Raw genomic sequence first — 27,337 nt, 5'->3', positions numbered from 1 at the left:
CGGGTGTCCTTGAAAGTCTTCACTTCCCCCAGCATTTCATCATTACGGTGCTATGCTATGCTGTTAGCCATCAGCCGCACGCTGTTTACCACCTATGTTTATTGTGCTGCTCTTGTTTTGTAATGTCTATTTTTATGATATTATTTTAACTCTGTTGTTTTATTCTAAGTCACCCTCAGCTCACTTGTGGGATAGGGCAGGATATAAATTTAAAAATTAAATTAAATTAAATTGCTGGTTTTGTTCTTGACATAGCCCATACGGTGGCACCATTGCTGGAGAGAGCTGGTTGTAGCCCTTTTCTTTTCTTTTCTTTTCTTTTCTTTTCTTTTCTTTTTTTGACGTAATGGGTTTTTTGCATTCCCTTCATGAAGAAGAGCTGGTCACTCAAATGCTGGGATTTACAGTTAGAATGCTAAACCTGTTTCTGGCACCTGTTAGATTGTCAGATTCCCCCCTCTTTTCCATGTATGCCTAGTCTAAAACAGTCCCCTGAGGTGCCATTAGGGTGTTCTCCCCAAAGCTCTGAAAAGTTGATTCTATCCACTCAACTCCTGTGTGTCAAACAATACCTACAGGTACCCAGCAGAATGGAGTGGGGGTGAGATGCAGGATTAGGGCATGTGATGCAATATTCCAAGATACTCAGAAAGTTTTGCAGCATGTTAATGGCAAGCGATATGCTCCTAGCGCCATGCTGGAAAGTAATGTAAACGTGTCCATAATGAAGTACAGAGCAGCTGCACCCACTCAACAGCGTGTTCAAATTCCTTTTGGCCTGAGCTCAGCCAGTTCACTTGGAAAACATTCAAAACATGGAGAATCTAAAGAACCACTGCTCTGCCACACAGGAGATGTGTCACAGTGGAGCATGACACACGCTCAGATTTTGCAATGGGCACTTGATTGTATGTATTATTAGTAAGTATTTACTTCATTTAAAGCCCACCTCTCTCTCTCTCCAAGGGCGATCCAAAGCAGCTTACATTGTTCTCCTTCCTTCCCATTTATCCTCACAACAACCCGGTGAAGTAGGCTGGCCAGAGCATGTGTGACTGGCCAAGCAAACAGTCATGGAAGAGTAGGAATTTCAGCAGGGATTTAATCCATGATCAGCTCTTAACCACTACACCATACTGTCTCCCTGTATGTTCTTGAGGCACCACAAGCCTATAATCATTCATTGTGAAGATACCACACCAGTGCTTTATCGCTTGGTTAGCAAACAGGGGTATTTCCTTTTTGATTTATTTTCTTCGCACTCTTTCAGTTCACTCTGGGGAAGTCAGCAAAAAACATCCTCACAGTATCCTAAAGAAGTCTCCCCCTAGCATTGCTCAATGGTGAGCTGTGAAAGGAAAGTCCTAAAATCAATTTCTGTCAAGTCAGCATCTACGTGTCAGAAAAAGCATCATGACCAATGTTCCCTGCAAATAATCTGAGTCCAAAACTCTAATGAAAAAGCTGTCTAGACAACAAACAACAAGGTTCAAAGAAGGAGCGGGGGAAACACTGGCTACGTTTTCCTCTTTCACTCTTCCTTCTCCATTTTTTCCAATAACTTACTGATCTCGAGCAAGTAAAAAAAAAATTAGCCTTGGTATAGGGAGGAAAAACTGAACTGACACAAGGTCTAATTTCTGGCGAGTGTATTTTGCACAAACACTGTAAGTGTATAACAACAGAGCGAAAGCACAGACGAATGGGGAGATTCCATCAGTGTCAGCAAGCTATGGATACCATACATGCAAATGTTTAGGAAACAAACACATGAAGAATATTGGAGAAAAGCAACATTAGAGGTGAGTTAGTAAAAAAAAACCCAAAACACTGCTGTTAAATGTATAGCTTCATGGAACCTGCTGGGAAAAACCATATAGGTGCCCGATCTCAGCTCACCAGCTTGGGAACAGCATACATTCTGTCCTTTAAAATCCTTTTTATTCCCTAGCTCTTTAGCATTCTTTCTCTGCGGGTAGTGTTCTAACCCTCCTTCCCTCCTCTTCCATAAAGGGAAATGCTGTGCATCCCTTTGGGTGCATGTATTCCCCTCGAAGGAAACAGGAACCTCTGCATAGATAGAATTCCATGCCAGAGCTCTAGTCTCTGATCTACTCTGATTAGAGCATTCCTCTTAAGAGCTGTGTTATGATTAGGGTTACCAACCTCCAGACTGATCTCCAGACTACAGAGGTCATTTCCCCTGGAGGAAATGGCAGCTCTGGAGGGTAGACTTAATGTCTAGGCAAAACGCCAGCCCTAGAAAAACATCATGCCCTCTCCTCCCCAGTCACCAGCCCCATATTTCTACCAGTTACCCAAGCTGGAGGTGGCAACCCTAATCATGATCCCCATTGAGCAGGTACTCTAATGTGAAAGACTCTGACAAAGGGAGGTTTGACTCTCAATAGTTTATACCCCCCACTACGCAAAATCCTATTGGTCTCCAAAATGCTACTAGACTTGAATCTAGCTATGTAGCAGAAATGTCCTCATCTCCTTTTCCAGTACTGAATGGGAAACATACTTCTTGACATTTTCTGAGCATCTAAACATTATATCTTCCAATAGGAAAAGGCATTTTAAGTTCTTGAACACACTGTGGTTGGTTATATATTGTTAAAACATCTTATTCCAAGACAAGAAGGATGCTACCCTCCCCCCCTTTCACTAAAATGGCCGTACCTGCTAGGGAAAGGGCATCGTAATATGTCCCCCCAAATATCTCCCTCCAAGCATCCTGTTTTAAACCCAGTCTTACTTTTGCTGGTGTGGAGTCTCTGTGCTCACGGAATGATACCTCAAAAGCTTCCTTTGGGGAACAGAAGGCGATGCTTCAGCAGATTCTGAAGCCTCCTGGCTTTCGGTTGGCACATGGCTCAGTGTATTTGCTCGCCGTCTAAAGCCCTGGTAAGCCACTCCTGCCATCTGGTCAATGGGAGGGCTCTCGGGTTCACTGGAGAGACTGTTCACAGAGTCAGTAGCCTTCAGTGGGGACTCTGGGGAGAGGAGTTCTTTCTCACACAGGGATGTTTCCTGCCAGTGTAAAGGGTTTGCACATCTAAACATTACGTGGCATAACAATAACCTTTACATTTCTCAGACTGCATGTTTGCTCATCATCTGAATATAAGTTTTCATTAAGAACTTTTACTATCACTTGTTTCCCTTGTTTACCCTTGATGTGCGCAATGTAGAAAGAACATTGCAGCTGTCCAATGCAGCCTTTGCATGATGCAGTCTGCCAAACATCTGCACTTGGAGAGGACATGCTACTCAATCATGCCCTACTCAAACAAAGCACTAAGCTCACAGCTAATTACTACAAAAATAGAGAAAAATTTATCAATCACGCTTAGAAAACTTGATCCAAACCCACAATCGTTGTTTTATAGTATGATTTTTGTCTCTTTTCAAGTTCAGTCCCATTCATTTTGTTTGCACCTGACAAAGCATTCTGGGAAATGGATTGTTTACCGGTTCACTGTTGCGCCAGTTTCCAACTTTGGGACAGTTATACTATACAAGATTATCAGCCAAAGAATTTTGCATCCAGCCGCCATAGGCTCCATGCAAGCGAAGAAATAGTTATTGGTCTTTAAATCACGGGAAAACTTGCTTTTTCAAGTAGAGCGGCATTTCAAAGTGACTGTTTTCAGTTCAGGTCAGCATTGGGATTTTGCAATTGTGTGTGCTTATAAATTGTGGATTTGGTCAAGTTTTCTATATGTGATTGATAAATCATTCTCTATTTTTGCAGTAATTAGCCGTGAGCTTAGTGCTTTGTTATTTCTGGTTGTATATGCGGCTTCCTCTTTTGTCGGTTCATGGAGGTGCTTACCCGGCACAAATTATTTCCCCCCAAAATTAATTTGTGTAAACTTTTGTGAAAGATCACGAGTTTTTGTTAAGTCTGTCTGCGTCACAAACTGAACCCAATAAACCAAACAAGCTGCAGAAAATCCAAGCTAAACACTCATCTGGTTTAAGATGGGGAGAACTATAAGATGTTTCAGTCAGCTTTGATGTGTGACCCAGATGCTCCGGTCGTTGCCATGGGCTGGTTTATTGTAAGCAGAAAAAGTTGCACAATGATATTGTTCCATGCAAAATCCCAAAAAAGCAGGAACCTATCCATGTAATGCCTTTTGCTGGACCAACCAAATTAGCACAAAACACTGCCAGCTTTGAAGCTCAACAGAGCTCCTCAATTGGCTTGCTGCTACAAAAGACAGAAGGGTAGAAGCAGACCCTTTACTTTTTTATTTTAATTATATTTACAGTCCACCTTTGTCACAGAGAATCAAGGCAGATTACACAGTTAACTGTAACAAGTAAGAGTCCTATCCAGATGACCAAGAAAAGAACTTTTCAACCATAAGTTAAGAACTAGGTCGCTTTCCTCTTTTCCGCCAGCAGGGAGGCTACAAAAACTGGGCTAATAACTCAGGTGAGCTTGTTAGCAAGTGCATCATAAAAACAAACAAAAACGCTTTATTTCTTTAGCTGAAAAAAATTCTGCACAGGTTTTGCTCCCTCTAGTGGTTGATTTGATATTACACCACTTTATGTCTGGCATTAAAACCTGCAATTAAAATTGATGGGGGGGGGAGGGGAGAGAGATGCTGGAGATAAAACAATGTCATATCAAATCACCCACTAGAAGGAGCAAAACACATGCCAAACAGAACCTCCCACCCAAAGCAATAGGAACACACAAACAAGGAAAATGAGAATGCGGAAATGCCCAAAGAAGATCAGAATGTTGTGACATGGGCTGCAGCTTTTTATGTTTTCTTATTCAATGGTGGTATTACTTACTTTACTTGTAGTACTTAGAGTGCTAGACAGGGAACTGTCCAAATCAGTGCTTCCAGAACTTTCTAGCTGACTTTTGGCTTTACTTCCCTGTGTTTTAAAAAAAGAAAAAGGTACAGATTATATATTATGTAAATGTAGCAATTCATATGCATCAACAATTTCACAATTTCACAAAGCTGTAATAGTTTAAAGGAAACGATTAGACCTCAAAGATTCTCACTGTGTTGAGGTCATTATTAAATTTAATTTCCCAAGCGGACTAAGAATAGTCTGCACGCAAGAAACAACAGCCTCCCTCAGAAAGGTCACACTGACGTATATACAAACACAACTGCCAAAAATTAATTTAATAAGTGCTCCTTTCATGCAGTCAATTGTTATCGGTTCCTTTCAATGTTAAGAGGAAGACAAACAATGTTTGCTTATTCAGTGTTTTTTTAAAAAATAAATTCAATTATCATTACCAGACAAGTACTGTGAGCCATGAAAAACAGAATTGCTTAACAAAGCAAAATAGGTTGATTAGTAAAATATATTGAAATGATTGCAAGCAATGCTAGAGTCACAGCTTTCTTGAGAACACACTTGACATCTCCGTCTATAGGAGATCAGGAAAAAGGTCAATGAAGTTTCAGTGACCTTCACAGGGAATTTATTTAAAAAGCATCTAACATCTTGCAAGAGAATTTCGGAAACAGCAACAAACAACTGTGTTAACACTAAAATGCTTGCATGAAAGGTAATGGCTGGCATGTCCCAAAACAGCACTAGAGGTTGTTAAGAATAGCTGTAACATGTTAGGACTGATATTTCCAGTCGTATTTATATATTTATTTATATAAATATTTTCTTGTTGTGCTACTGCTTGGTCCTTTTGAGCTGTTAATTTCTTCTTATTCAATTATTTATATAGTTACACCCACTATTTATACCCAGATTTTTTTTCTCGCAGATGGACAGCCAAAGCATTGTTCATTGTAACAGCATTCTCCCCGCCTCCCATTTATCATCACAACCACCCTGTGAGGTTGGTTAGGCAGAGAGCCCTAGGTCACCTGACAATATGGCTGCTAGCTCCGGATGGGGAAATTCCTGAAGAATTGAGGGTGGGGCCTGGGGAGGGACTTCGACAGGTTATAATGCAAAAGAATCCACACTCCAGATCAGCCATTTCCCCCAGGGGAACTGATTTCTTTAGGCTGAAGATCAGTTGTAATACCTGGAGATCTCCAGGCCTCACCTGGAAACTTCCACAGCAGAGCAGGGATTCCAACCTAGGTCTTCCACCTAGTCTGACACTCTAATCACTGTATTGTACTGTGAACCGTAACCATTTTGCTGTGCTGTTCAGCAAAGATAACTGCAGTATTTTTAGCTCAACCTAAACAACAGACCTTCTTTGAATATACCTTTGCAATCCAAGAAGCTCGGTAACTTTTTCTACACATTTTAATTTTTTTTTTGCCCTTCAGACATGGCTTACTTATAGGCAGCAGACACAGAAGTCAGCAAGAGAGCATTTTTTGAGACACAATATTAATGCAATTGATACCTGTATGCCATCACTGCTAAATGAGTGTCTGGCCCAAACCTTTGTGGGTGTGAAATCTATTTCACAGCTGAGGGCATAGATTGAAAAGAATAACTGAAGTGCGTCAGAATGCATCTTGATAACATCGTTCACGTGTTTTATAAAGTTTCTTTGATTTTAATAGTTTCACTAAAACTGTCCTAGTAGTTGCCTAAGTATTTCAGACAGGAAGGAAATGAAAGAGCATATGTACAATGGCACATGATCCCCAGAGAGTACTCAGATTCAGAACACAAAATCTATTATCGATCCCTGGGCCGAGGGAAGCAAGATTAAAATCTACCAGAGAGCCTTCTCGATCGCTGCCCCCTATTGGTGGAACCAACTACCAGAGGAGATTAGAGCCTTGCGGGACCTTGCCCAGTTCCGGAAGGCTTGTAAGACAACATTATGCCAGCTAGTCTTTGACTGAACTCTTGACATAGTAATAAGTGAATACCTACGAACACTGAATGCTATCAGATATTAACAACATTAGCATCAAACTGTTTTAAATTGTTATATTACTGAATGTTGTATTTTTAAATGTATAATTAATGTTTTATCGCTCTTTTATTTTTGTGAGCAGCCCTGAGCCTGCCTCGGTGGGGAGGGCGGGGTATAAATCCAATAAACCATAAACCAAACACAAGATCAACAAAACTGAGTAGACTTACACGAGACAAAATGCTCTCCAATGACTCTGTCAGTGACCTCTTAGCTTTGGTCTTCAACATTTCTAGTCTGAACCGGGGTGCATTGCTTGAGTTCTCGTTTCCCACGGCCTCTAATGAGGAATGTGAAGGCTAAGAAGTTAAGAAAAGAAAAACAAAGTTTTTTGGGGGGAAAAGGGAATGAAAAGAAGCGAACAAGATCCCACACACAAAAAAGGATTACTCAAACTCCTGTTGCGTATCCATTTGTGTTTTCTACAACTTCCTATGTTGACTGCTGTAATTAACATACAATTTCTGAACTAAAAGGTTCCGAGTGACTTCACTTTTGTTTTACTGGGTAGTTTTTTTTCTTTATTCAAAGAAAGTAAAGCATTTTTAAACCATGTATTTCAAACCCACTTACCTACTTCCCCAGGATAGGAAAAAGTGGGCATGGTTGTTGCAGGGGTATTCCAGAAGTACAGTGCAGGCATCTTCCTCTCTGTTCTACCATGACTTGGTCTCAACTGCTCTGCACTGCCACTCCTGTCAATGGTCAGGAGGGATACTACAACTTTCAGCCCAATAGGCGTCAGGTGATACCAATAAGGTCCTACTATGGCTCTTGAAAGCTGTTGGCTGGAGACTGGTGCCCCCTCCTTTTGAGCAATTCACTGGTCAGGTACAGATCAAACTGCTTTTTTATTTGCTTGATTACTTCTCGAAAGTAGTCACTAGCCCTGCCACTATAGCTGTGCAGTCACGTTCTGCAGAACATGCAGGCTCATAATTCTTTGCACACCACATAACTACCTTCTTATAGTGAAGCAAATATCCTGTTGCATAATAAGTGAAGACCCAGTCCAATTTTATGCTTCCGGGTGGGGGGGGGGGGGAAGGATTGGAATCTTCCAGTACAAAAGTGTTTAAATACAATGCATAGCAGTAATGAAATTTGAATAAGAATTAAACTCCTTGCAGTGTGTAAGTTAATGATATAGTTAAGTTAATGATATAGTTAATGATATAGTGAAGGTTTCCTTGCAGTGTGTAAGTTAATGATATAGTGAAGGTTTCTAATCCAGCTGTTTCCATAACATACTAGTATGCTGTGAACAGGAAAAGTAGTATGAAAAGTAGCACTCACATGGGAAATTCTTCCAGCAGGCTATACCAATCCTTTTAAAAAATGTGTAGATCAATTCTTGGACAGGGATGCTTCTAAAGAAAAATACAGCACTAGGTCTTTTCCTTATGAAGAAGAGTCTCCACAATTCCATACCTGCTTGGTTTCACTAAGGTGAATGTGATCCTTCTGTTTTTCTTCATACATGTTTCTCAGCACCGAAATTATTACCTCATTCTCCTTCTGTTCATTTCTCGGCCTTATTTTCTTCAGAAGGGAGGGAAAAACAACAATAACAGTGTTTTCCTTAGCTATTTTAAATTGTGTACCACTCAAAATTGCTGCTTGTATAATAAAAGACCACTAGATGGCAACAGCCTGATTCTCCATGTTGCTCTCCTTCCTGTTGTTAAAGCAGAGGCACTCACTGCACCAGGGGAGGGTCCACATTATAGCTTTTCCCTGCCTCACTGGGGCTGCCATTTCCCCTGCCCCCAGAAGAAAAACCAGCTAGATTGCTATCTCCTGCAGCAGTATACTAGTTCCTTTGAATTCACAGCTTTCATTTAAAATAAAAGGCTCTAGCCCTTTTGGTGCAGAGATATAAGGAGAAGGGGCAAAGATATAAGAGAAAAGTTTATCTCTGCAGTGAAACACACTGCAGACTGGCTTTAAAAAATGAAAGCTGTGCATTCAAGAGAACTCATACATCAGGGGCGTCAAACATGCAGTCTGGGGGCCGAATCAGGCTCCCAAAGGACTTCTATCAGGCTCCCAAACAACTGGCCATCATCTGCTTCCTTCTCCCTCTCTCTTGCTTCCTTCTGCATAACAGTTTGCTTTGAAAGGCTTGCTCAATTACACAAGAGCTACAGAGCAAAACCTCTATTCTCTCCATTGGCTAAGGCTCCTCCCTTGGGGAGGAAGGAGGGGGGAGGCAGAGCTTGTTTTTCCAGGTTCTCTCAATTGCACAGCAGAGCCACTGAGCCAAGCTTTCTTCCTTCTATTGGCTGAGGCTCCTTCCCCGCCTGGTTCTCTGGGGAAGGAAGGAAAGAGCCAGAGCTTCCTTTCTCCGTTTCCCTGGATTCCATGGGAGAAATATAAAGAAAGCACTTTTAAGACCAATGAGTGCTAACGTTTTAAGAATGTTTGAAATGTGTGCGTGTATGTATGTGTGTATATATATGTGTGTGTGTGTGTATATGTATGTGTGTGTGTGTATATATATATATATATATATATAAATTGTGTTCGTCTGTATCTTTTATAAAGTTTATATCTCTGCTGCCTACTGCTAAATAGGTACACTCATGACCCAGACTGACGTGGCTCGGTCCAACCCAACATGGACCGGCCCAGCAAGGTCTCATTTATGTCAGATCTGGCCCTCATAACAAATGAGTTCGAAACCCATGTCATACACTGCTACAAGAGATCTTTATAATGCGGTAATTAATTAAAGCAATCTGCCAAGTGTCCTTTATATAGAAAATGGGAAAAAGCCATGAAGATCTGAGGAAAGGAAAACGGTGCCCACATGGACAAGACCTTGGATAATGTGCACCTTTCCCAATGATGTACTTAGCCTGAACTCTTCCCAAAAAGCATGGCAAAAAGCATATTGGGAAAGAGCATATGAAAGATGGGGAAAGGAAAACTGGAATACAATTAGACCATTAGCTGAAACAAGAAAAACCTTCATCTGGAAGCAACCTCTCTCTAGGACGTGTGAAAAAACATACAAGATTAGGAAAAATGGAGAGGCAGGACTACAAAGCAAAACTGAAATTAACTGCCCTTTTTTACAGATTTAGTAGGAAATTTATAAAGATAAAGGTAGTCTCCTGTGCAAGCACCAGTCGCATCATGACATTTTCACGGCAGAGTTTTTTTACGGGGTGGTTTGCCATTGTTTTCCCCAGTCATCTACACTTTACCCCCAACAAGCTCGGTGCTCATTTTACCGACCTCAGAAGGATGGAAGGCTGAGATTTATAAGCATAATTTATCCAGAAGTTCACATGAACATACACAATACTGCCTTACACTGAACCCAACTATCAGTCCATCAAGGTCAATACAGTCCACTTAGTTCCCCAGGATGTCAGACAGGGGTCTTTCACACAACCTACTTCCTAATCCTTTTTTAACTGGAGAGGCTAGGGACTGAACTTTGGACCTTCTGCATGCAAAATGTAAGCTCTCCCACTGAACTACAGCCCCTCTCCTCAAAACAACCTGGGATTTTCAGGGCAAAGCCACAGTAGAAGATAATGGCGAGCTTCCAAATGAAGGGTTTGCTGTTTGGGGGGGAAAAGTGCATTCATTGTGACTGTGACACACTTTTCTGTGATCAGCAACCTTCTACACTGGTTGCTTCCCCACTAGACATTTTGCCATTCATGTGATTATGAAGAATCCAGATTACATTGCTGTCCAACTGATGCACAGTCAAATGGTTCCTTCCAGCTTTTCAGAACTGGATTGTGGTGATTACGTTTTAACAGAATTGCAATATTAGCATATGCAGCATACACTGGCAAAGCACTATTGATGCAACTAGTCAGGTAAGAGAGATGGTGGATAATGCCCTGCCCATTCCTAGTTACGATGGCATTTTACAGTGTCTGATTTTCTCCTACTTTAAAACACCCGCAACTCCGAAAAGGAAACTAGATACGGAAATGTTTAATTCAAAAGCCAGTTACAGCATGGGGGAAGGGAAGCATCTGTGTATGCATTGTTTGTTGTATTTGCACATGAAGACTTAGCAAGAAATTTAGTTTTGGTTCCACTAGGATTAAATAATAGGCAGCATGACTAGGAAATCGATTAAATACAACAACAAAAACTAAAGAGCACATGTTTGATAGCGAAGAGATCAGAAAGTGACGGAAGGTCTGTTGTCACTAACATGGGAGGTGCATGAGCTCTGTAAGTATGGAAATACCTGTTTCCAGAACAATACAAGAGTGCTATTTGAAATTGACCAAGAATAGTGCCCTTCACCAATCTGCAGGAAGAGAAGGGATCTGGGGCAGCTTTTCCTAAAGCTTCACACATTTTGCAAGATGTATAGCAACCGCTTTCTTTTACTGAACTATTGAAGGGAGGGAAGGCAGTCAAGCAGACTGGATTCCTCTTCACCTAGCCAAGAGGGTGTCAGCAATATGCAGCCTAATGTTTCCTTTGCAAATGGGAATGTAATGTAATAGTAAGGCCATGTGGAACCATGGCTATAATTCCATTTCCCGGTGATGAGCAACCCAACCGCACCACTGACGGATCCTAGTGGGGAAAGGACATACGTCTGTCATCCTAAAAAGTTACAATGACATTTTAAAAAGTTAATTTCTACCTCATGACCCAAAGAGGCCTACATTGTTCTCTTCTCCACTTTATCCTCACAACAACTGTGTGAGATAGATTAGGCTGTGAGTGTGTAAATGGGCCAAGCAGGCTTCTGTGGCAGAGTAGGGATTCGAACCTGGGTCTTCCAGATCCTAGTTTGACACTCTAACTACTATGCTACAAACGCAATTGCTATGTCAATCTGGTGGTCTCTATACTGAATCTCCCTAATTCCCGCCCCCCCCCCACAAATCTGTTTCCACTGTTCATCACTCATTAGAAACATAGGTTCCGTTCCACATTCAGTTTTAAAACTAAAAATTCACATTCCTACAAAGATCAGTAGTCAGTGCTGAAGGCAAAACAGATCAATGCCTCCTTGCATTTGACAATGAGAATACAAAAATAAAATAACCTTACAGAGTTTTATAGCTTACAAAAACATTTAAAGATCTTCACTGAACACTGTGAGATTGAGCATACAATGTTTAAATAATGTACACTTTACTTATTGAGGAACAGCAGAGAAATTTGAAAGAAACTGTACTTTTGTTTTCTAAAGATGAACCAGTAAAACAAAAGCAAAAAACAAAAAAGTTACCTGAACTTCCTCAAAGACAGAGACCTGCTCTTCGTTATTCAGTGTTGTTAAGTGTTTCTGAAGTTCCAGTTTAGTTTTAGAAGGATGGAGCCCTGAAAAGTGATGGATACAGAGTGAACAAAAATTACTGTAATACTACTACCAATTCATTACAAACTGTTCACACAATCCATCTAACACAAGCCTTGCATTCCAACAACTACACAAAAATTAGAGCAGAAACTGAGCTTATGAGAGATGGGCCCATGGGCTGTATCCCATGCATCTTTCCCACTAACTGTGGTGTCTTCTTCCAGTGGTTGGGGAAAGTGCTGCCATCAGCAGAAATGATCTATTGGGGGCCAACCCAATAGGGTGTTTTTTCAGTGATGGTGGGGAAGGGAGAGCAGCAGCAACCTGGTATCTATTTTTATTAATTTAAAGCCTTTATTAGCCACCTTTCTACCTTGCAGCAGGGTGCCTCTTAGTCCCAGAACTGAGAGGCTGCTCAGTAGCACACTATGGTCAATCGTACTGAAGGCTGCTGAGAGAATCCATGTGAGCCCACCGACTGCTGGGGTGGCAGTTTCTACCTGGCAGAGATGCCCCTAATGTTGTGTCGTGGTACTTTGTTGGCTGAGCCTCCAACAAGAAAATTCCCCTGTCCCAGATCCTTTAAGCTGCAAGGGGAAAGTGTCCTTAAATTTTTCAGTGGGCATAAGTGGGAACTGGATTTCGACAACACATACCCAAGGTGATTTTATATTGGTTTTTAAAAAAAAATCTCAGCAATTTCCTGTTATATAGGAACCTCTTCCTGGTTCTTTCTTTCCCCAGTTTTTCCACCTTCAGTGAATTCATACACAGGAGAAACACTTAGGCTAGGAATGAATAGTTACAAAGTCTTTTCATCGGTGGGGAGCATATAATCCACTAGTTTTGTTTTTAAAGGAGTTATTTCCAAATATCTCTAAAATGATGTAAGCAGCAAAATTATTGTTTTTAAATTAAAGACAAAATAAATCATCACAAAAGTCCAACATTTCTCCTTTGCAAGACTCAGGGATACTTTTTATTCTTTGTGCACTGCACAGTTCCTACCTTCAATCTTTTCACAGAGTTTGTGCAGGCTCTGCATGGGACATCCTTCACAGAGCTGGAGTTGTGCTTTGGCGGTTTGTTGCACAGCAGCCACCGTGAAAGCCTGTTTTAAAGTCATCATGATTTCATCAACCTAGGGCAAAAAGAAAATCAAAGCTGAAGAGTGGCGAGTTCATTTTAACACTATAGAACTCATCTCAGAGAATGCAAAATCTAACCCTAACTGATAGCAGAGTGCATTTTACTGCACTTAGACTGCTCTGCACCCCTAGTGGCTGCAGCCAGGATTGCATTAAAATAAATTGAAAAATGTTCAGCTGGATGCAGCAGGAAGCTGGCTTCAAGGGCCCTCCAGCTGACTTTGGACCCCAGAATTTTGTCCCCCCAGTCCCCCTCTGTTGGTGGCCCTGTGTATTACCAAACTTATCTCTTGTTGGAACACATTCTCTTCCTTCATTTATGCACATTCGTGGACCATTTTCAGATGGTGAAATATGAGCTGCCAGTTGAGCAGCCATAATTGAAACTATAACCACAAAGAAAAGGGAAAAGAAACTAATCCAACCAAGCAAAAGGAATTTATATCCCGCCCTGAGCCATTCGTGGGAAGGGCGGGATATAAATTCTAAATAAATAAATAAATAAAAGTTTAGAGTACTAGTAAGGGGCCAAAAGTTAAAAACATCAATAGTTATAGACAAAAAAGTACATGTGTTTATTACATGTATTATATTACAAAAACATTTTATAACCTTGTGGGGGCCCAAATGAAGCCTCATAAAATCATCAAAGTGACAAATGCACAAAAAAGAACCATATATGACGATGTGTTTTAGCCTGCAAATGCCTTCTTCATAGATCAAATAGTACAAATTATAACATACCACAAAGTCCCTGTTACACTTGTAAGGCAATAAACAATTAATATAGGACCCAAAATGGAATGTTCCAATCTGGAGATGAATGAAACAAAAAAGGCTTTTTGGGGAGGTCACAAATGTATCTGAACTTATGGCAGCAGCAGTTACATATACTGAAAATAGTAATGTTGCCAATATATACCATCCAGTTTAGGTCCTAACAGTACAAGTAATATCTCCTTATCAGAGTCAGTGTACCATCAGTATGTATCAGTCAAGTAGCCCTGTGTAGACAACACCCTCAAATATCTTCCATAAGGGTTTAAGCAATGATGTGCTGAATCACAAACTATTGGATAATCCCTTGGCTGCAGATTTAACATGGTCTGACCAGCAACATACATCTTGCCATGTTCAATGGTTACAGGGATGAGGCTGGATCCTACCACATTTTCTGCTGGGTGCAAGAGGGAAGAGTCCCCCCCCCACCCTTTTGCTAGGAATAGAATGACCCATGTTGACAAACAGGTGCACAGGAAGGGATTGCAGTAAAGAGAGGAAAGGTGTTTTCCACGTAGAGATAAGACATGTAGTTTCCACAGTGCTGCTGCCACATTGCAGGTTATTCCATGGTTTCCCTATTTCAGTCCTCACCAGCAACCACCCCGCCACCCACAAACCTACCACCAAGGCTTTTCAGGTATTTTTTTTTAAAATAGGTTATATCAGAATAACATTACAACAGTATGTGCAGCAAGTTCTCTGAATTCTCAGTTTCCATTTTCTAAAAAGTAAGTTTCTAGCCCCTGGCATTGCAGATATACCCTCTTACGCATACATCTTCATGACAAAATGTGCTACAGATATAGATGTGTGTGTATACACACACACACACAGCTGTAGCAACTATGCAGCATCTGTAGCAAAAATGTAGCAACTGTATATATATATTTGTTTTTTTTAAAAAAACGCAAGAGTCTAGCCCCAAAAATCCAAGAGTCCAGCCGACTTCATTAAAAATGTTTTCAGCATTAGAAACAATTATATTTTATCATCAACAAAATCAGAATATAAGACAGTGATTTACAAGGTTTTCTCAACTGTCGTAACAACTTTCACTGAAGCAGTTAGCTTGTCAGCTTCTATCCCTGCTTTATGGCAGTATACCTTATTGAAGGTGGGCCAGCTGGTAAAACATTTTACATAGTTTTTTGCAGTTACCTGCAAAGCTGTACAAGACCTCCCCTTCCTCTGCATCCCTATCCTCCTTTTAAAGAAAAAAGCCTCTTACCAGAGCTTCATCAGTACACTGAAACACATAGCATACAAAATGGAAACCACCATTCTCTGAAGCCTCTCTACAGATAAATCCAAAGTGATCTACATGCCTAATTCCCTGCAAAAAGAAGAAAAAAAAGAATGTTATTATTAAATTAGCTATGCAGACAAAAGTCGTGTAGAATTATACATAATTAGCACATGGCTAAGTACTTGCCAAGTTTTGTGCAAGGAGTGCAGAACAAAATGTTGCAGCTAACCACATCTACTGGGGAATAAAGCTATAGCGTTATAAATTTGCAGACAATCTTATTTCCTGGGAAGAGATTTGGAAGATCAAAATCACTGTTAGAAAGGAAACAATATTTCATCTTAGACAAGAGAAGTTGTCTAAATTGCAGAAAATACTGTGGGCTTATGGGGGAGGGAAAGAACCTCTTGCTTTCAAAGTACCAGAAAACCAAACAAATGGCTCACTGGGGAGAGTTTTTACTCTTTCCTAGTTTCTGACTGCTATGATGGTCATGGTTGATTTAGATCAGTGGCCCCCAACCTTTTTGGCACCAGGGATCAGTTTTGTGGAAGACAATTTTTCCATAGACAGGGCAGGGACATGTTGGTTTCAGGATGATACAATTACGCACTTTTATTTCTATTATTACATTGTATTTATAATGAAATAATTATATAACTCAAAATAATGCAGAATCAGTGGGAGTCCTGAGCTTGTTTCCTGCAAATAGAGTAGGGAATGCTGCCTTAATGATATCAGACCTAGCTCACATACAGCGAAGGGGGGAAAAGGCAGTCTCTATTCAGAAAGTGCAAGTCTCATTATTGTTAGACTATTGAGGAATTGACACTGATATGAAATAAACTACATAATCTGAAAATGCACGAAGTGGAAAAGAGGATTTTGCCCTTTTGCAACTACAGTAGGAGAAGAGCTGGGGGAGGGGAGCAGAAGAAATCTGAAGCACCAAACAAGCATTCCTGGGAAGGAGAGCTAAGAAAAAATATTTTCAAGAGATAAAGCACAGCAAGTCATCCCAAAGGCATGTACACTATATGGACTCATTTCTATCAACATTTACAGAATATCCTCTCAGTAAGCACAGATAACTAAGCGAACGTCAATATACACAGCCAACTTCTTCATAATTTGATACCTTTGGCTTCACTACATCTTTTAAAGGTTACATTAGGCCAACAGCTAAGGAAACTGAGCAACTGTATGTGTTTTTTTTCCTCCTCCCTTAAAGTATTTCTGTTATTTTTTCCCAGATACAACAACAGCAAAAACACATGCCCACAGAAAAACTAAACTGGAGTTTCTCTAGCAGAAAATTGTGTAAAAAAATCTTTATAGGGTAGTATAAATGTAAGCAGTGCTGAGTAAATCATAAAAAATACAATACTTTACAGTTAGCCACAATCAAAATTTAAAACAAACTGTAAAGCGCTTGATAATTCACTAGCAATAGAATCTGCTTCTGCCTCCCTGATATCCCTGACAGAATTACAAATATTTGCCTTTGATATGTTATTTGGGGAAATTAGCTTCAAAAGGCAGAGCGTAGCAAGAGGTTTGGCAAAGCAAAGATCTTTTATCTATGTAGATTAGAGCCAATAACTAGGCCAAGTAGTCAAATAAAATTGGTTTTAATAATAAAATTCAAACATACACACATAACTGGGGTGACTTTCACACAAGATATAGAAATAAAGAGAGGAATGGGTGAGATAGGGGTATGAGAGATAGGATAATGCTATACCAGATCTTGGAGAATGGTTCAGCCTGAAGATGGACAAGAGGGGATACTCTAGTCTACATGGAAAATACCTGAGCCAGGGGTGCTGCTGTGTGAGCAGTCAGCAGAACACAGATCATTGCAAAAACTGGATGCATTTATAACCAAAAAGGCAAGAGCCCCGTGGCACAGAGTGGTAAAGCTGCAGTACTGCAGTCGGAGCCCTCTGCTCATGACCTGAGTTCAATCCCAGTGGAAGCTGGTTCAGGTAGCCAGCTCCAGACTAACTCAGCCTTCCATCCTTCTGAGGTCTGTAAAATGAGTACCCAGCTTGCTGGGGGGGGGGGGGGAGTGTAGATGACTGGGGAAGGCAATGGCAAACCACCCCTACCTTTACAACCAAAAATGTGTCCTGAAGCTATGTAAATGTGGATGGAATAGACTTAATGGTTTCAGGAGATCATGACAAAAACAAGGTCTATGTTCCCCCAGATGTTAGACAAAAAGAAGGATTTGTCTCAATAGGTGTGATGACAAATTCTGTAAGGGGGTAGCTGGGTGGAGCTGCCTAGTTAATGGTTCCTTGATAGCCTGGCCTGAAGAGGAGAAATGCAGATTCTGGAAGATTTACTTAAAGTGATTTCTTGGAGGAGGGATGCACTAGAAATTCTATAGTATGGCAGGAGGGAAATTGGTTATTTAATGTAGAAAAACATTAGAATAGGAGTTAGCTAGTGGGATAGAATTAGAATAGGTGTTAGCTAGAGATAGAAAATGCCATTAATACAATCATACTATTGTGCTAGAGGCAGGATCCTTTTTTCTGTGTCCCTTGTCCTGACAATAGGTATTCTCTTAACCAATTAGAAACTGGGATCTTACGGCAATTGCCATAAGGAGGGAGAAGAATGGAGGGGGGGAAGGAGCACACAGGAATGTTGCAACCAGCTTGTCACTGGAGCTTGTATCCAGCGGTCATTTTGTAGAAAAATAGGTGGCGGAGCTCATCCAGGAATTGTTATGCAGCTGCACCTACTATTCAATGGACAAGGAGGTGAAACTCTCGGAAGGAGGAGGAGGAACTCTCAGAAAGGTTCAGGAACTGCGCTCCTTGAAGCTCCCACTGAATCCAAGGCCTGCCTGTATCTCTCTCATGTTCAGAAATGGCTCCTGGCAGACCCATCATTAATGCAAAGCCTGGCATTTATGAGGGCAATGCTGCGGAGGCTTTGGGTCTCTCTGCGTATCAGCGTGTCTCTACTCATGAGGAAAGACCACCCCTGGCTGGAGGGCAGGTGCCCTGGCACTACCCCCCCCCCTTCACCTATGAAGGAGACCTAACAATTCTTCCATCTCTGCCAGTTGCTGGAAAAGGAGTTGTTGAAAACAGGAATTTAAAGAATCAAATTTTTTTGGCTGCTGGTAATATATTGTGTGGGGGGGGGGAGGGGGGGCTTACACAGGTCCTAGAAGCACATGGACACATCGTGCTTGGTGGTACTGTTTTTGCACATTAGTAGTGAGAGATGTACGGCTACGGCAGCTGCTGCCATGGAGCCACATTGTAAAAACCTGATGAAAACATTCAGCTGAGCTGTGGGGTTTGGGCTCTGTAGGCTTTCCACAGGGCACCTGCCTATGAGCCCCTCACTGCAGAGAGGGAAGGAGTTGCCAAAAACCAGGGCAGAGATGGAGCAGCTCAGTCCAGGAAATGACCGAACGCAGCGGGCTGGTAGAAGGCACTGAGTAGGCATGTATAGGATTGTGCATTCTGACAAGGGCGTGGAAGAGATTCATTAATTCTTGGGAGTTATTTTTTAAATTAAATTTGAAATAACCCAAGAATAAATAGATTTGATGGCCTTAAACATTCAACAAGATCTGTCTGCTGTGCCTGTGATTTTTACAGCTCATAAAACTACAACCTGTAATTAGACAGCTGTGTTCTTACATTAGCATTAAAAAAACTGAAAATAACTTACGCAAGTGCAATAAATATTTCAAAGTCAACATTAATAGCTGTGTTAAGTATATTTTTGCTTGGATAACTTAAATTTAAGTACAATTTACAGTTAAAATGCATTAAAATGTCAAAAACCGTGGCCCAAAATTCCCATGACAATAAATCGGTTACCATACCACTTGGGGTCACTCACCATACCAGAAAGGTTGGGAACCACTGGTCTAGAGCAGCATGGATTTGTAAAGGGGGCAAAAAATAGGAATCATTAAGTGAAGTAAAAGGGAGAGAAGGTATCTAGGAAAAATGTGAGTAGAAGACGTCATATTAAATTGGTTTATCTGGACTTCAATGGTCAGGCCCCGCTCTGTATTTAAAATGGTGAGTCCTTCTCACTGTAATACAGAACAAATTTCACTGTCCTAGAGGCAATGTGTCACATATCTGGTATCAGTGTGAAGATGAAGCGGTCAGATGAAGTGGTCCCTCTCTCCCCCCCCCCCAAAAAAAACTTGAGCCTTTGCCCCCCCCCCAAAAAAAGTTAAAACATATTTCTAGAGTTATCTGCATTTTGAAAGTATTTGCATGATTTAATAATGAATTGTTAGCTGCCTCAAATCTTCATTATCTCAAGCCTGATTCCTTAATACTATACAGAATGTATATGCATTGGTCGATTTATTTTGCTCAGAAGGACATGGCTTTTTTTTTCTGCATACATTCATTTCTGCTTTCTGATCTGGACTGCTTCAAGTAGAGATGCCAGCCTCCAGGAGGGACCTGGAGATTCCCTGGAATGACAGCTCATTTCCAGACTACAGAGATCAGTCCCCTTGGAGAAAATGGATGCTTCAGAGGGTGGAATCTATGTCACTGTACTGCACTGAGGTCCCTGTCCTCTCCAGGCTCCCCACCTGGATCTGGCTACTTTACCCCCAACCCCCTGCTGGTGTCAAGGGGGGGGGTCCTAACTGTTCATCACGTATTTGTTCTTAATGGAACCAGGATCATTGTTGATGGATGAATTTGGCCAAAGTGGGAAACTTGGTTAGAGCCCAAAGATTCTGACTTTCTCACAGCTCTGACTACTGTTGCTAATGTATCAGTTTAGAGCTGAAGAAGAGAATAAAGCTAGTAATAAAGATCCTTGCATGACTCAAAGCAAGCTGTTTCACAGCCTGGTCAGATTGTGTAGAAGGGCTCAGCAGAACATCAGAGAAATCTGCAAGAGAATGACGAGTTTCCAACTGAGAAAAAGTGACAGAGTAAGGGAATGAGCTAAATTGGAATGAATCAAAAGCTAACAATGAACTGCAGAAGCCAGTATGCACAGCCAATTGCTTCAGATCTGGGAATTCAACATCATTTAAGACTAATTATACAATAAAACATTCCACAGTAAACAAAGATGATTCACTTGAGACCTTTCTAGCATGGTATTTGTAGTCACATGATGCTTCCACGTGATCGTGCAGCTGTCACACTAGTAAAAAGTACAGTAATAATTATGAAGGAATGAGCAAGGTTCATAAGGTCTTAGTATGACAGCTTCCAAAATCAACATTTCTCAGATCTTCCAGTTTTAATTCTCATTACTTTCTGATTGTTGTTATTCTTCTATTCTAATGACTTTTTAGTTAGAATTTACAATATTAATGAAATGTCATAGGAGTTAGCATGATGCATCAGTGAGATTGTGTGACAAAGATCTGGGAGACTTAGGGCCATTATGCACAAACATCTTACTGCAGATTTTCAGAACAGTAAGTTTTAAATCATGACTTTGGATTTTGCACCCACCTTATGCACCATTCTTTTTCCTCTGGTGTGTTTATTCTACAGGTACAATTTTAAAAACATATTCTTCTAAATCAAGGTGGAAGTCACTTGTGATATGTGGGGGTGATGTCCAAAGTTTCTTTTTTTAACAATTACACAATTGCCCTATCACAGCTGTGCAGTTGTGTCCAGTAAGCACTTTCCATTTAAATTCTTGTGGTTCAGGTTTTGCGCATGCGTTTTAGCATTAGTTCCTTGAATGAAAGGGAACAGGAAGCAAGGCAGCCAAAGGAGGAAAACTGATTTTGAAACTGACCAGACTTTTTCTGAAACAAGCAGCTGTGAAGCCCCATTTTCCATATTGCCAAGTGCTAGAAGATGCTCTATTGTACTATCGGTCGCTGTGAAACATAGAAAAGAATCACACAATCTCTTAATATGGGGGAACATGTTGAGTATACAGAATGCATGGCAGAACCCACTGACACTTGAATTCCATGCTATGATCATTGCATGCTGTATATGCGCATGCATGCCTGTTCAAAGTCAGCTTCACTGTGCTCTGCACAGGGCTGCAATTTGTGTGGGGGAGGAGTCCTCTGGCAGAAATTCTGGAGAGCTTTTTTAGTCTTGTGCCACTAAATTGATTCCCCCCCCTATTTTCACAGATGCCCTAGGGCAGATGCATAGTTATGCTAATTTCTTGCCCTTCCTTGAAAATGCATGTGGTTTTTTCTTTGTGATTCTCTAATTTGACCCTGCAGACTGGTCATGATCTTGGCAGTTTTTTAGAGCCTGTCCTGTGCAGATTACACTCTGCCATCCAAATGGATTGATCCCAAGTGATTCTTAAATTCAGCGGTTTGCAAAAGGTCCATGTGGCTCACCCACCATTTTACCGTTAGGCTTCCACAGACTACCAAAATGTTCCCCCCAAAAACTTTGTTCACTGAAGCATGAAAGAAAAACTTGTTTTCAAAGCTTTAAGCTTCCCATCCCTGTCTCTCACTCTTTTCATCTCATCACCAATTTCATTCTGTGCCACCCCATTTATTTTGTTTGCATGCAGCACTGAAATCCTTTTTTTTTTTGCGCACTGGGGATGCTACCATATGCTTCTTGTCTGATCCTCCTTTCAAGTCAATATCAGTGGGAAACTAAACCCCACACAGCTTCTTTTAAACTTTCCCCCATTGTTTTAAGAGATCCGAGATTAGCAAGTCTCATATCACTAGACTCAAGCCACTTGTAAAAAAAAAATTAAAAAATTAAAACAAGGGGAAATGGAACTTGTACACCGATGAAGGGGAAATGATGACAGGAGATGCAGAGCAGGCACCAAAAGGGCAGCAGGGGGGTGGGAGATCTGAAGGAACCTGTAAACTATGGAATTACCTTCAGCTTGGAAGCAAGACAAGGAAAAATCAGCACAAAAGCACTCTCAGAAAACTCAAAGAAACAGCAACTGGAAAGCGAACTGAGCACTGAAGAGAGGAAAATCAATGCAGAATGATACAAACACCCCTCCCAATGGATGTGCATGGTGAAAGTGAGGGAAGACACCCATGCATAATAGGCCGTAGTTTCAAATCCCCACTCTGCTATAAAGGTCACTGGATGACCTTGGGACAGTCACACACTCTCAACCTAACTGACCTCACAGAGTTTTAGGAAGACAAAATGGAGGAAGGGAATATGATATATACCTCCCCTGAGCTCCATGGAGGGCAGACTGGATAAAAATATGCTAAATAAATAAGAAGCGTACAAGTGTGTGTTAAATATAAATATTGTCTCTGAGAAAACAGGTTTAAAGACCCATCTCACCTTGGAGCGGAACACCTCAAGGTTTCTTCAGAAGAGGGAGGAAAAACAGAATCATTGCCAACAGTTACTACAGAAACAGATTCTAAGCTTGGCCTCTCAGGAAGAATGCAGAGTGTGATAGCATGAGACCTCCTTTCTCCAGGGAGGCTGAACTGCAGAATGTGTTTTTCCCCCAGTTGACATACCACTAGTTAAGCAATTAAGTCAACTGGGAGAGGGAGCTGGGTCATTACTTCTGGAATTTACTTCCTGTTGGTCTAAGAAAGCCAGAATTTGACCTTGAGGGCGATCTGCTAAGTGCTGACACAGGAACTGTCTCAGGGAAGTCTCTTCTGTGTATCTGTAAAGTGCCATCAAGTTGCAAGCTAACTTATAGGGACCCCATAGGGTTTTCAAGGCAAGCAGCACTCAGAGGCGGTTTGCCATTGCCTGCCTCTGCATAGCGACCCTGGACGTCCTCAGTGGTACTTGGTGGTCCAAAAGTACCTACTAGAGCCAACCTTGCTTAGCTTCCAGGATCCAACAAGGTAATCCACGTCAGGGCCAGTCTGACAAAATTATTTTGGGATGCCTCAGCATTTCAAAGTTGCTTATAGATGGGAAAGTGAACTCTAAACCATCAGGTTTCATGTGCAGCACACTGTGAGATTCCCATGATGCCTGATTGCCTGAAGGGTTCTATACTCAACAGAATCTGTTAGTTCCATGCTTGTAAAAACCTCCCAGAAATTTAGGTTGCTGAAAGTATGCAGATGTTCACTGCAGCTGGACTTTTCACATAAATCCTAGTTACACGGGGGTCTCACCACCACTACTGATTGCAGAAATAACTATGCAATAATCCATGCCACAGGACTTATTGATTTTTAAACTAAAGTGAGTTGCAAATGGGTTTTGTTTCATAGTTTGCAAGACTGCTATTCAAACAAAGAAAAAAGCTGCCTGCCCAAGACCCTGGATTTTACTAAAGCAATTCTTTGAATCTCAGGCCCGATACTTCTAATTTAAAATCTGAAAACATTAACGGAGGAGTTGATTCAATGGGATCGTTAGAAATCATGTTTTGTTACCAGAAATCACCGGCTGTTTTAAACATGTGAACCAATGTGTTTAACTTCCTAAATAAATGTACGTTTGAAATTCTGGACTAGCAAAAGCTAATTCAACTCGTTCTAATTCTAGACTTTTATTATTTTACGCTATTAATAACATGATAATCCTATAACGCAAAAAAAAAATTAGTTATAGCTGTAAAGTATTTGCTAAAAAACAGGTTACTCACCTGTAATTGATGATCTTCGAGTGGTCATCTGTGCAGTCACACACATGGGTTTTCCCGTCAGGACGAACCCTACCTCGGAGATTTTAAAAGCTAGCCTAGGCGTTATTTTTGGCGCGCACTCCCTTCCGTCCTGGGGAGCAGGCATCCACTGCGCATGCCTGGAACGGGAGGGAGGCGCCCCACCCAGCCAGTTTCTTTCCCCGCCGCCGATATAGTAGATGAGCGGTTGCAGAGTACCAGTGGCCAGCAGCGGGGATGGTTGGGCGGGCGTGTGTGACTGCACAGATGACCACTCGAAGATCATCAATTACAGGTGAGTAACCTGTTTATCTTCTTCGTGGTCTCTGTGCAGTCCCACACATGGGTGACTGATAAGCTGAACTGCACGGTGGTGGGTGCTGGCACTAGAGTAGGAGAGAAAAAGTAATGCAATGTTAATGCAAATCAGTCAAGCAAGTATTGGACTCCAAGGTAAGTTGGTACTTACCGGATCCAGATCGTATCTTAGTCGAAGATAGAGCGGAGTACTGCCTGTCCAAAGGAGGCATCTTGCCTAGCACGAACGTCCAGAGCGTAGTGCATAGCAAAGGTCGAGGTGGAAGACCAGGCGGCGGCAGCGCAGACGTCTTCCATGGAGACCCCTCTGGCTAAGGCAGATGATGTTGACAAAGCTCTTGTAGAGTGAGCTCGTAGTGTAGTTGGAACCGGCTGCTTTGCTAGTCTGTAACACAGCTTTATAGCAGCAACCAACCATTTCGAAAGTCTCTGAGGAGATATCTTTTGTCCTTTATTGTGCCGTCCATAGGCCACAAAGAGTCTGGAGTCCTTCCTGAATGATGCTGTTCTATCTATGTAATAGGCGAGTGCCCGTCTAACATCTAGGCAGTGTAGGGCTTCTTGGCCCTTATCCGTAGGACGTTGAAAGAAAGCGGGTAGAGTTGTGACCCTGTGGAGGTGAAACGTGGATACTACCTTAGGCAAGAAGGTAGGATCTGGTCGTAACACTACCCTATCGTGATGAAAAATGGTGTAAGGCGTGTCTGCTCTAAACGCACAAATATCGCTGGCTCTTTTAGCGGAGGTAAGTGCGACTAGCAGCGCCGTTTTCCACGAGAGGAGATGCAAAGGGATTGAAGCCATGGGTTCAAAAGGTGGTTTCATTAGCTGGCTTAATACTAGAGATAAACTCCAACTGGGGTACAGTTGTCGTGATGGTGGATGCAGGTGTAAAATTCCTTTCAAGAAGGATTTCGCAGCGGGGTGTGAGAATACAGACCGTCCTTGTATGTGAGGGTGAAAAGCTGAGATTGCTGCCAGGTGCACCTTTAAAGACGAATGAGTTAGCCCCTTTTCAGATAATGACAATGTATAGGCCAAGATTTGAGGCATAGAGGCAGACAAAGGTTTAAAGTTATGCTTGGTTGCGTAGATGGAAAATCTTTTCCATTTCATGGAATATGACTTTCTCGTTGATGGTTTTCGTGCATTTAATAGGACGTTTCTCACTCCCTCAGGGAATTCTGAGAAAGTATCCTCCAAGCTGTCAAGCGGAGTCTGTCCGGGTCGTGATGAAGAACCCTGCCGTTCTGTTGCGAGAGGAGATTCTTGGCCCGGGGGAAGTGATGGTAAGTATTGTCCGATAGGAAAAGGAGCGTTGTGAACCATGGTTGGCGAGGCCACCACGGTGTGATTAGAATACAATTTGTATTGTCCAGTTGAATTTTCTGTATTGATCGTGTTATCAGTGGAAACGGTGGGAAGAGGAAATGTAATGGACCTGTCCATCTCTGAATGAAGGCATCCCCTGCAGATTGTGGTGAGGGCGGACCTCTCATAAAAAAGAGAGCACATTGTGCATTGTCTGGTGCAGCAAACACATCTATCGATGGTGTTCCGAATTTCTGGAACACTGGTAGAAGGTATTGCCTGTGGAGTGACCACTCGTGGTCGTTGATGAGGTACCTGCTCAATGTGTCCGCTTGTGTGTTCTGGGCACCGGGGAGATGTACTGCAGTGAGATGGATCTGATGCGCGATACTCCAGTGCCAGAGGTGCATTGCTCGCTTGCAAAGACGGGTAGATGCAGTCCCTCCTTGCCTGTTTATATAGAACACAGTCGCCACGTTGTCGGACGCTATTTGAACGTGACGGCCGTGAAGAGTTGGCAGGAATGATTTCAGAGCTCTGTGGACGGCTAAGAGCTCCAGGCAGTTGATATGGAGCGACTGTTCGTATGGCGTCCATTGCCCCTGGACTGAGAGGGTGTTTAGATGGGCTCCCCAGCCCCACCTTGATGCATCTGTTGTGACTACCGCTGACGGGCTTGGTCTTAAGAATGGCATGCCTGTCAGCAAATGATTTCGAACTGTCCACCATCCCAGAGAGGGAAGGATGTTGTTTGGGACAGTTAGGAGGGTTTGTTGAGATTGGCGTTGGGGACGATATGCACGAACAAACCAGATTTGTAGGGGCCTCATACGGAGTCTTGCATGTGGTAGAACCGCCGTTGTCGCTGCCATGAGTCCTAACATGCGTTGAATGGTGAAAGCTGTCTGTTTTGGCTGTTGCATGATTTCTGTGGCTAGTGTGTGAATAGAGGCTATTCTGTCTGTTGGGAGGTACGCCCTGTGGTCCGTGGTGCAGAGGCGAGCCCCTATGAATTGAATGTCCTGTGAGGGGAATAAATTCGATTTTTGCTGGTTGACTTGGAGACCCAGGTCTGCTAAGAGTGCAAGGGTTATAGCAATGTCTTTTTCCAGTTGTGGCCTTGAAGGCCCCACAAGGAGCCAATCGTCTATGTATGGGTAAGTTGCAATTCCGCGCTGTCTGAGGTATGCAGCGACCACCGCCATACACTTTGTAAAAGTCCTGGGTGCTGTGGAGAGTCCGAACGGAAGCGCTCGAAACTGATAATGTCTGTTTCCCACGGCAAATCTCAGGAACTTTCTGTGGCCTTGATGGATTGTTAGGTGAAAATAGGCATCCTGTAAGTCTACCAGCGCCATCCAAGCATTTTGAGGGATTAGGGGCAAGATGGATTGGAGGGTGACCATCCTGAATTTTCTGTGGTGGATGAACTTGTTGAGAGCCCTGAGGTCCAAAATCGGGCGCTGACCTCCATCCCTCTTGGGGACTAGAAAGTACCGGGAGTAGAAGCCTGTCCGATGGTACTGATCTGGGACAGGTTCTATGGCCGCCTTGGCCATAAGAGTGATAATCTCTTCTTGGAGGGGAGGGGATGGAGGGGTTGCAACAAAGTGGTGTCTTGCAGGGGGAGAATGAAACTCTATTGAATAACCTCTTAAAATGATATTCAGGACCCATTTGTCTGTGGTAATTAACTTCCAGTTCTCGTAGAACGGTAGGAGTCTGGAAGTGTTGTGAGGTGGCAGAGG

At 42.1% G+C, this 27,337-nt stretch overlaps 1 protein-coding gene across 1 annotated transcript in view; it reads right to left on the bottom strand.

The window, feature by feature from the left end:
* The window catches only part of TBC1D1 (TBC1 domain family member 1), a 138,314-nt gene that overhangs the window by 44,552 nt on the left and 66,425 nt on the right, over positions 1-27,337 (bottom strand). The window contains exons 5-11 of the mRNA XM_060246258.1: positions 15,357-15,461; positions 13,206-13,338; positions 12,126-12,217; positions 8,330-8,440; positions 7,069-7,197; positions 4,822-4,908; positions 2,762-3,036 (exon numbers count right to left, since the gene is read on the bottom strand). Coding sequence (XP_060102241.1) covers positions 2,762-3,036; positions 4,822-4,908; positions 7,069-7,197; positions 8,330-8,440; positions 12,126-12,217; positions 13,206-13,338; positions 15,357-15,461 — 932 coding nt within the window. The remainder of the gene's footprint in view (positions 1-2,761; positions 3,037-4,821; positions 4,909-7,068; positions 7,198-8,329; positions 8,441-12,125; positions 12,218-13,205; positions 13,339-15,356; positions 15,462-27,337) is intronic.

The sequence above is a fragment of the Heteronotia binoei genome, chromosome 9, assembly GCF_032191835.1.
Source record: "Heteronotia binoei isolate CCM8104 ecotype False Entrance Well chromosome 9, APGP_CSIRO_Hbin_v1, whole genome shotgun sequence".
NCBI lineage: Eukaryota > Metazoa > Chordata > Lepidosauria > Squamata > Gekkonidae > Heteronotia > Heteronotia binoei.
Note: the sequence above shows the minus strand (reverse complement) of the source record. Positions and strands in the feature narration are given on the sequence as shown.